Below are 10,590 nucleotides of genomic sequence, written 5' to 3'. Positions count from 1 at the left end.
TGCTGTGGGAGGCCTGCCAGTAAAACTGGGATAGGAGTGTCTGTCCAGCCCCAGTGGCTGCAACCCACCAGGTCCCAGCCCATCTCCAGAACCTATGTCACCAGTCCCTGTTGTGCCCTCAGCAGCACCTAGTACAGCACTGCAGCCAACAGCAGGCCACAACTCCCCAGCAGCTTTACCCCAGACCCATGACCAGGGCTGGGAGGGTCACACCACTGCACATGGGGAGATGCAGCCTTATTGCTGGTAATGCAGGAGGCATGTGCTAAGCACAGGTGGTCCTCCTTCCTCCCACACAAGAACAGAGTGGTTATGACCACAATCAATCAATCAATCAATCAATAAATAACAGTTGGTTACTGCTAACCTCTGCAATGGAGGTGTCAGCAGTCTGTTTACCAGGAGATAATAGGATGCCTCTTGCCTCTAAGCAGCTCTTTGATCTCCAGCCATTTGCTGTCAAGGTAGTAAAGGAAGACTTGTAGCAGCCCTTGGAAGACAGGAGGGGTGTGGATGGACTTTCTTATTTATCCCCAGTTTGTAACAGGCAAAGGACAAGAGAGCATAGATTTTACATCGCTTAAGAAGAAAGGGCCTTCTGGTAATGGCATCATTTGTGCTTGCAGCTCTATCAGGGGGGAGGGAATTTCAGTATCTCTGTTACCTGCCAAAATGATGAGAGTTTGCTTGGGTATTGCGACAACAACAACAACAAAAAAAGGTAACTTGAGCTTCCTTTAACCTTTCAGCTCCTGGTGCCTGCTAGGGAAGTGCTTCCTTCCCATCATCCTATAGGCAAAAAAATCCCTTCTGTGTAGCAGTGCCATAATGTCTTTTCTCAGCATTAAGAAAGTGAGCCTTTGAAGTGGGGCAGGGCATACCATTACTATCTGCTGGTTTTAGAGTCCACCAACTCATTCTTGGTGCATTATAAGATGCTAGGATTGGAATATGGGCTTTGCCCTATGGGATTCTTCCTCTTCTCCTACCACCAAGCCTTCCAGTGCAGAGCGAAGTCATTCAAATGGGTGGTGGTCCAAGGCTTCCAGGAAGCAAAGCTGTGGCACTCTGTAGGCTAACTCGCAAAGAGTTAATGTGCAGGCATGTTCCAGTTATTTGCAGTGAATGTGGTTACAGAGGAGAGGGCGTTTTTGGGTGGAGAGAGCAGCCCTCTCTGTGAGCCAATGGCTAAAGGATTCTGTCCCAACGCCCAGTTTGGGGACTTATTTCATGGGCAAGAATTTGCAGGAATTCCTTCTCAAGACTTGTCTTGGATGAAAAGCAGGGACTGGACCTCTAAGCTTGTTGGTGACTCCCCCTCTCTGCTGTTAGAAGGTAAAGTACAATCCTCTGGTACCTTCTTTGGTGATGCTGATGTGTGGGGAATGTTTCCCTGTCTGCCTACACTGAAGGCATCTATTTTGCCTGCATATGCAGCTTCCCTCTGCATGTTGCAAGGTGTTTTGAAGGCTCTGCTGAGATGTGCATTGTACACTGGGACTCATCTCTGCTGTTGAACAGAGACATGCGGCTCACTTATTTTCTCAGTTTTTATGCAGTTATGAAGAATCAATGTGGTTCTTCAGTTACCCTTCTTTTGGTACAAAGGACACTCATGAGGCATTATAAGTAGGGAACGTTAAGTCTTCTTTTATCACTACCACCTCTTAGATCTATCTCAGTTGCTTTAAAGATGAAGCACTGCTGGTAGAGTAACTTCAGCAGCATGGGGCATATCTATGAGCAAACCTTAGTGAATCAGTGAGATATCTGTTTATGTGGCAAATCCCTCCTGAACCGGGTAATGCGACAACCCTTTCACTGTTGGGAGGATCAGCTAGCTCCCTTGTTTATAATGTCAGGAATATCTGTGAAGATGGCATCTAACAGCTGATGGGGCTACATAACTACCATCGGGAATGGGTCACAGTGAATTGTCTTTTAGTGGAGCAGAGAAAAAGAGCCCTGCAGAGACAGAATATGGGCAGCTGATGAAAGGATTACAAGGCACAATTCTGATGTCACTGAGAATAGGCTTGGTGGCTAAGGAGATCTCTGTTGGTGCTGTCCCTAACCTCCTCCTGAGGTTAGCAGCAGCTCTTAAGCTTTTGCTGTTTTGGACTAGGTGGTAATTTGGGTATACATGCTCAAGTACATACAACACTTTCCTGCCTACTTTCGGAGGTCTAGAAGGCAGTTGTTCCTCTGCTGTGCCTTGCTTGTTACCCAGCCTCAGGCAGGATTGCAGGCACTTTGCCTGGGATGGTGTCACCATCTTGGTATCCCTCATGACCCCACCAGCATTTCTTCATTGATTTTTAAGCACTTCCTTTTGGTCTGGAGTCTGTTTTGGACTGGAGTGCTGCCATAACCTACACCCTGACACTGTTAACTGTATCCTGATAAGATGGTATCAGAACTACTTTTTTGTTATTTAAGGCTTAATTTTAACAGTATCACATTTCAATCTGCAGACTGGAGGGACTTTTTGGGTGTGGTACACATACAAACTGTGTTACAACTTGGGGTCTGCAAGTTAATAGCTGGCCCTTCTATCAGCAGAACGCTGAATCTGCAGCCATGCAATGACTACAGTATGCTGCTAACTACTAGATGATGCATTTATGATTTAGCAGGACTGCTCCTCTCCGGCACAGCAATTGCCCTCATACTAAAAAGCAATATGACTAGCACAGGAAAATGCCTCTGTCTTTCCTGCTCCATTGTGAGCTCATTTGTGTGTGGAGATTCATTCCTTCCTGATCCTAAGTACAACTTCACTTGCTGCTAGTGACTGACTTGCACATAGACAGCGGGCAGTTCTGCAGCTTTCAGAAGTTTTGGTTTTGAAGATTGATAGGCAGTGCCTCCCAGGTAGGCAGAGCCTTCATCTGGCATGTACTAACCAAGCTCAGGAAATCCGTTTACCACTAACAACTTTCAGGATGGACTCGTACCTGATCCAAGTGAATGGCCAAGGAGATCATGTCCCCCTGTTGGATATTCATCTCAAGACCAATGGAAACAGCATGTCACTGGGAAAGGTGAAGGGCCGGAAGCCGAGATGGGCTGTCAGGGCTTCTGAAATGTCAAAGAAGACTTTCAATCCTGTCAGAGCCATCGTAGACAGCATGAAGGTGGAGCCCAACCCAAAGAAAGCCATGATCTCCTTGTCTTTAGGTGAGCACAGTGTTGTGGCTGAAACCTCTGAGCAGTGAGGTGGCCTGTGGGGCTGCCAGATTGCAGGGCTCTGAACCACAAAGCTAGCGGGGAACAACAGAATGTGCTAGATTGCCACACAGCTCTGTGGCTGCCACAGATCAGCGAGAACTGATATTTTTCTTTTTTTTCTTTTTTTTTTTCTGATTTTTGTTATTTTTCAATCTTTGAAAAGGAGACCCAACAGTCTTTGGAAACCTTCCCACAAATGATGAGGTCACGCGAGCTATGAAGGAGGCTTTGGACTCAGGACGTTACAATGGTTATGCTCCATCTGTAGGTAAGCTGACATAGGTTAGGCATGTGGCAGGTCATTCCCCACAGCAGGTTTATGGAACCCACAGACATCCCTCGGGTAGCACTCTGCAGCTCCCTTCTCAGCAGTCCCATGAGCTCACAAATGTGTATGTCTCAGATGCCATGAGTGCCCTTCCCTGCATGATCTGGTTGAGAAGGCATCACAAAGGTGTTTTCCCTGAGATACAACCATGGCTCAGATTCTCCCACAATCAGCTGTGTTTGCTTCCTGAGCCATTAGAGCAGGCAGGGCTCCAGCAACCCAGAAAGCCTTAGGACTATCTCCTGGCCATGGACTGCAGCCAAATTCCTCCTGGTATACCTTGACCAGGACTCCTCTTGCATTCCCTGCCTTTACAGAGAATGAGCCTTGTTTGCAGTTAGTGCTAACAGCAATACACAGAGCACAGATCACACCTGCCTCACAGAATTCTCTGTGACAATAAGGACCCAGTGCAGAGAGGGCTGCCCTTGTACCACCACTAAACAAGTGAAGGTCCTGCAACAAGTCTTGGTTTCCTACTGGGTAAAAACATCTCCCTGGCTACATTCTACCCAGCTCAACTGTGTTCCATGTCCAGCACACCTGGGGCAAAAACCACCCCTCTGTCCAAGGCCTGTCTTCTCTCATGACACACCTGGCCCTGTCTCGGGGCTGCAGGCTGCCTGACCTGAGACAGGACAATCTCTGCCACCCTGACACAATGCCATTAACAAACGGGCTTACCCTGGCTGGGCAAGCACCTGGGAACCTTGTCCTAGCAAAAAAAAAAAAGGAAAGGAAAAAAAAAGAGATGTTCTGTAAAAACCTGTCTGCCATTTGTGGCTCTTCTCTCCACAGGCTACCAGTCCTGTCGAGAAGCAGTGGCTGCATATTACAACTGCCCAGAGGCACCATTGGAGGCCCAGGTACCAGTGTCCAGCCAAGATATTGCCACTGCAGTACAGGCAGATTGCTGCTGCCCATGCCTGGACCATGTGGCATGGGGACTCTGCCCCAGCTCTTGTTGTTCCCTCTCCAGCCTTGGGACCTGTGGGTAGCTCATGGTCTTGTTCCACATCAACCTGCTGCTCCCTTTCCCTGCCTTGAACCATTCTATTCCACCTTTATTGGAAGAATGTCAAGCTCTCTAACTGTTGGAGGTTCCCCAACTTTAGTCAGGCTCCACAGTCATTCCATGTGGCTGGGGATCCTCAGAGTGGTTGCACTTTCCACTCATTCCTGTGTGTTCTTTGCAGGATGTCATCTTAACAAGTGGCTGCAGCCAGGCCATAGAACTTGCCTTGGCAGTGCTGGCTAACCCAGGCCAGAACATCCTGGTGCCACGGCCTGGCTTCTCTCTCTACAAGACTCTGGCGCTGTCCATGGGAATTGAAGTTAAACTTTACAATCTTATGGTAAGTGGTAGCAAGCTTGGAGAGGGCAGTCCTAACACCTCTGCCTCTTAAAAATAAATAAATAAAAATCTTGACCCTGCCTGGGAAATGCGTAAATATGACCTGAGCATCCTTGGGCACCTTGTCAAATCTCACTCTCTGTATGAAGTGCAATTCCTCCACCCTACTTCCCCCTTTCTTCTTTCATCAGCCAGAGAAGTCCTGGGAAATTGATCTGAAGCATTTGGAGTCCCTGGTGGATGAGAAAACAGCTTGTGTAATTGTGAACAACCCATCAAACCCCTGTGGCTCGGTGTTCAGCAAGAGCCACCTCCAGAAGATCCTGGCAGGTAAGACTGCATGTGTGTATCTGGGCTTTGGCTGCAGACTGGTGTTTGTCCAAACTGCCAGTGCCTTAATCACTGTTTTTCTGCAAGGCTGTGGCTGCTGCTCTGCAATGTAACAACAGTGTTACATGAAGCAGTGCAGTGGTGCAGGGGTTTGTCTCTTACCTCATGACTGATTGCAGCCTTGAACCGCACTCTGGGCTTGTTCGGTATGAAGAGTTTGCCTTTTCTGGGCAAGAACACGTATAATGTGTGTCTCAGTATTTCTGAGATGGCCCGTGTGGCTTGGGTCACTTATTTCTCCACTCTGGCTCCTCAGAAAGTTCATAGGAAGCCCTATGGCTCCTGAGCACTGGCCTGCCAGTGCAGGTCTACACGTGAGAGCAGAAGTAGGCTCAGCCAGGAAGGGCCCTCCAAATGATCGTCACCCTGTAGGAGGAAAAGAGAAACCCTCTGCCCTGGGGCAGAATTTCCAGGCCCTGTAGAAAAAGGCAAGTCTGCTCCCATGGAGGACACAGGATGACTAGGCTGAATGCCCTCTCTCCCACAGTGGCATCAAGACAGTGTGTGCCCATCCTTGCTGATGAGATCTATGGAGACATGGTGAGTGTCCATCACAGTCCTTTCCACCCTTACACTACCTGTCTTCTCTGCTGCACTTGCCCTTTGGCCGTGGCAGCGAGCTCTTCAGAGGTGACAAATAGCATCTCTTCCCTGTACTGTTCCTGAGCCCATGCTTGTAATATGTTGTCCTGGGTGTACATTTCATTTCCTGCTTCATTTCTTGTGTCTCATGCACAGTCCTCCCAGTTTTCACAGTGAGACACAGTGACAACCCTAACACAGTTACCTGTCATAGGTGTTTGCTGACTGCAAGTATGAACCCATTGCAACTCTCAGCACCAATGTGCCAATTTTGTCCTGTGGTGGCCTGGCAAAGCGATGGCTAGTCCCAGGCTGGCGGATGGGCTGGATCCTAATCCATGACAGGAGAGACATCTTTGGTAACGAGGTGAGAACTGCCAAATGTCACTGTCAAGACAACAGATCTGCACTATCTTCAGTGTGTGGATCAGCAGGGCTTAGACTGATAGAGGCATGTACTGCTCTTTTGCTTTCGTTTGCCAAACTCTCATCTTTTTTGTGTGCTTCTGCTTTCTTCTCTTCTCAAATAGCTCCCGTGTTCATTGATGGTATCACATGGTTTATCCAGCAGTCTCTGGGGTCTATGAGCTCTCATATGTTTTCTCTTAAAAGTGGGACCAAAATTCCAAGCCTTGTAGCCAGTGTTTTGTTTGGCTGTTCATACATGTTACAAGAGCAAATGCTGCTACTACTGCAGTGACCTTTCTACCCAGCAGTGAGTGAGCAGAAAAGCTAATGTTAATTCTCTCTAGTTGACTTCAGAAGTGTGGAATGTGGGCACAAACCTAACGGACATGTAAAGTGGCATTTGGATTAGATCTGGTTTTATTTAGTCAGAATATTAACTGTTTTAAGTCAGACTGGGAAGCTCAAAAGGATATTTCTGCTGGCATTACAGTCTTCAGCTGGGGAACAGAGAATGACAGTGACAATAGTCTGCAGATACCTGGCACGTAGTCAAGTAAATGTTCTGAAGGACTCCATGCTTACTGAAGAGAACTTTTACAGACAGTAGGCCTTGGAGCTGTTAGAAAAGCACAGAAGCACAGTCAGAGCATAGTCTGCAAATATCACCATATTTCTTTCAGATCAGGGATGGCCTTACCAGGTTGAGCCAAAGGATCCTAGGACCCTGTACAATTGTCCAAGGAGCACTGGAACGTATCTTGCACAGAACACCACCCGACTTCTACCACAACACCCTCAGCATCCTCAAGGTAATCAGGTTGTCAGTAGTTTGCTCAGGTATTATTTGGAGTGGGGGAATCAGTATCTCTCTAGCTTATTGTTGTGGCAGGAATACTGGCCATGACAGGCAGCCCAGCTTTGAAGCTAGAGCTGGTGACCCAGGTGGTGGAGCATTAAGCCCTGACTTGCTGAGTTCAGCTCAGTGATGTCTGCCTTACTCAAGGCCATAATCACCCATATTGTTTGCGTTCCTTGCCCCTTTATTTGCAGCGGGCAAACTTGTTCATAGTCCTGGTCCAGAACTTGGTTTCCATTTGCTAATCAGCTTCCTAGAATTTCTCCCGTTGTTGAACTTTCTCCTTTCTACTTTTCAGTCCAATGCTGACCTTTGTTATGCTGCTTTGTCAGCTATCCCAGGCCTCCAGCCTGTTCAGCCTGCTGGAGCCATGTACCTCATGGTAAGTGAGGAGGGTGAAATGCCATTCCAGTTATCAGTGGTTACCCTACAACTCAGAAATGTAAATATACTGCAACATCAGTCTCACTCATACTCAATACATAAATCTTTATCAGTTTGCTAGTAGCCAGTCTTACCCAGAGTTACAGTCATTCCTATGCTGCTTATGTAGAGGGATAGCTCTAAGGCTTGTTCACACCTCTAGTATTTCCGTAGTATCTAAACATTTATTCCATATGAAATCAGCTGGTAAAATTTTTCTCCTGCTGGCTTTTTCAGACCTTCTGCATGCAAATTATCTCTCACCTGTTTTATTTGAATATTGAATATTTTCATAAGAAGTCTTTGGTTATGTGATAATGGGACAGTCTTCTTTTTTTCCAAATACAGCACAGAAATAGTTATTGAACATTTCTTATTTTATTTGTCACTTTACCAGTTATATCATCCATGCCTATTTGACCACAAAGAGTTCTTTTCTCCATAGGATTCTAGACCTCGCTTTCTTAAAACAACAACAACAACAACAAACCCTCATTAATTTATCTCCAATCCTTTTTTCTTACCTTATGGATTTCTTGCATGATGGAATTACCAGTAGATTATGGGTAGAATTCTCTCACACACTTTTTTTTCCTTATCTTATTTATCCCTTCTCATTTCTAATTGGTTCCGGTATCCCTGCTACCAGCTTTTGAATAAAGGTGTTGTAAACTGAAATTCCAGCTTTGAGCAGCTAGTTTTAAATTTACTTCACTTTTTAAAAATTTTCCGGATTTCACTGATATGTTTCTGTTTGTCTCTCGTGTTCAACTCAGACCAAATGATGAGCAAAAGTTCCTGAGGACAGACAGCTGCACTTAGCTGGGAAATTGTTGAGCAATGTGGGTAAGCATGGTATATAGTAATGGTTGCCACGTTTCATTCTGCTGCAGGTTGAAATTGAAATGGAGCATTTTCCTGAATTTGAAAATGATGTGGAGTTCACTGAGCGACTCATCTCGGAGCAGTCTGTGTTTTGCCTGCCAGCTACAGTGAGTCTGACACTGAGAGCCCCAAGCATAGGGAGAGAAGCAATAGGGGTTTGCATCCTTGAGCTCTAGGGACAGTCTGGGAATCTAGTACGTAATGTTCATGGTCTGTAATGGTGTGTATGTACTGCCTGTGAGGTCCAAGTGCAGTGTAGGGAGGGCAACTGGGAAGCTCCAACTCAATAGCAGTCCTTGTGTGGACTGCTAGGATTGTCCCAGACTTGCTCTTTATTTCAGATGTTGGCAGAGTTGTATCCCTGAACTGTATGTACTCCCATACTGCCTTGCAGAAGTAACTCAGAGGCCTTGGTACTGTTCCCACCTATGCTCCTTCACATGCTCCATTTCCAGTCCCCCACACTTGTAGGAAGAGACTACAGACTTGAGAGTCATGTTTGTGCCCATGTCCATCCTGCTCTACATCCTGCACTGAATCCTAAGACCTCAGACATTCTCCAGTTCCGACCTTCTCTAACCCTTTGAAGAGAAGGGAGGAATCCCTACCTCCTTGTGGACCGTTCCATGGTTCCTCCACAGTCCATGCGGTGCTTTGGCCTGTGACTGGCACAGCATTATGTCTGCACTAACAAGTTTTACAGAGGGAGCTGGGAGATATGCTTGGAATGAAACAATCTAATGGAGTGATAGTCCAACCATGCCATTTTCACTCTATGTTCTGTGCTGACCATTTTCACTTGTTGATATAGAATATGGCCCCAGGGCAAGGCTCTGAGACGCCAGCAGTATCCCAAATAATCTGCCAGTCTCATTCTTTATCATTTCAGTGCTTTGAGTACCCAAACTTCTTCCGTGTGGTGATCACTGTACCTGAGGAGATGATCTTGGAGGCCTGCAGTCGCATTCAGGAGTTCTGTGAAACGCACTACCAGGGTGCTGAGGGGGCCCAGGATCTTGAGTGTGACAAGTAGCTACAGCCAACCTCCTGCCTCTGCCAGGCTAGACCTTGTGTGAGGTGGCAGGCAGGGCTGCTTCCACCCAGCACCACATCTCCCTGCCTGTAGGCAGGTGCTGTCCTGCTGCTTCACAGACCTCTCAGCACCATAGAAAGAAGCAGACCTCTCTTTTTCCACTGCACCTTCCACACCCTCTGGCATCTGATGCCTGTGGTTTCCATATACTCTGCATCTGCACCCCATACTGGTCTCTGTGCTGGCCACAAACCAGCCACAGGCAGGGACGCCTGTCTGCTCCTGCACCGGGATCCATGGCATTGACTCTGAGTGGCCAGTAGCTCCTGCACTGCCTGCACTCCCCCTCTGGGGCAGGAGATGGTCACAATCTCAGAGAACAAGAGACACTCACCCACCTCTCACCTGTCTTACTTTAGGAGGCCAGAGTGCTTTATACCAAGCCCTTTGTTCAGCAGAGGGAGTAAGTTATTGTGACTTTTTTTTATTAATAAATCTTCTGACATGGCAGTCCTCATGGTGTGTCAGTAAGGGCTTGTGCCCAGTGGGTCACTCTTGTTCAGCCTGTGGTGTCCCATGTTCGTCTCTGTCCCTGCAGCTGCCTGACCGGGGCCTGCCCTACCACTAGCCAAAGCACAGGGACAGCCTGTTCAACCCTGGCAGTGCTCACCAGGTCGTCAGGACAGGCCCTGCAAACCTGGTACAGACAAGAGCCAACTGCTCCCATCCCAGTGAGCCTAGAAGCTTCCTGTGGTGGCTGGGCCCCTCTACAGCTCACCCCATCTTCTGCTGCTTGTTGATCCTTACAGCTGCTCCCAGCGGAGTGATGTATGCTAGTGCCCACGTGGGCACTGCCAGGCACCAACCTCCAGATATTCAAGGTGGGTGTTTCCCACTCCGGTAGTAAATGCCAAGGTGGTACTTCTCTGAAGTGCTTTCCCTGTGTGAATGTTTGTGATGTGCTGTCACGCCCAGGTTGCTGATAGCTGAATGCATGAGCCCCATAAAATACAAAGAACTGATGGCCTGGTGCCTAATGGAAAAATGGGCCCATCAAACTGACTGCTGTAGTCAGGGCTCAAAGAGTAATGTACAGTGTG

The 10,590-nt window shown here is 47.5% G+C and overlaps 1 protein-coding gene across 1 annotated transcript; it reads left to right on the top strand.

Annotated features, from left to right (window-relative positions):
* Positions 1-1,194: 1,194 nt before the first annotated feature.
* Positions 1,195-10,000, top strand: TAT (tyrosine aminotransferase). Its single transcript, XM_052686354.1, has 12 exons — positions 1,195-1,335; positions 2,945-3,180; positions 3,395-3,499; positions 4,358-4,425; positions 4,756-4,914; positions 5,105-5,243; positions 5,791-5,843; positions 6,100-6,252; positions 6,974-7,102; positions 7,448-7,531; positions 8,466-8,564; positions 9,347-10,000. The coding sequence occupies exons 2-12, from the start codon at positions 2,946-2,948 to the stop codon at positions 9,488-9,490; spliced, it is 1,368 nt and encodes a 455-aa protein (XP_052542314.1). The 5' UTR covers positions 1,195-1,335; position 2,945; the 3' UTR covers positions 9,491-10,000.
* Positions 10,001-10,590: the final 590 nt, after the last annotated feature.

Source organism: Tympanuchus pallidicinctus, unplaced genomic scaffold, assembly GCF_026119805.1.
Source record: "Tympanuchus pallidicinctus isolate F22 unplaced genomic scaffold, pur_lepc_1.0 scaffold22, whole genome shotgun sequence".
In the NCBI taxonomy this organism is placed as follows: domain Eukaryota; kingdom Metazoa; phylum Chordata; class Aves; order Galliformes; family Phasianidae; genus Tympanuchus; species Tympanuchus pallidicinctus.
The sequence above is the reverse complement of the archived record's forward strand: the minus strand, read 5'-3'. Positions and strand labels throughout refer to the sequence as shown.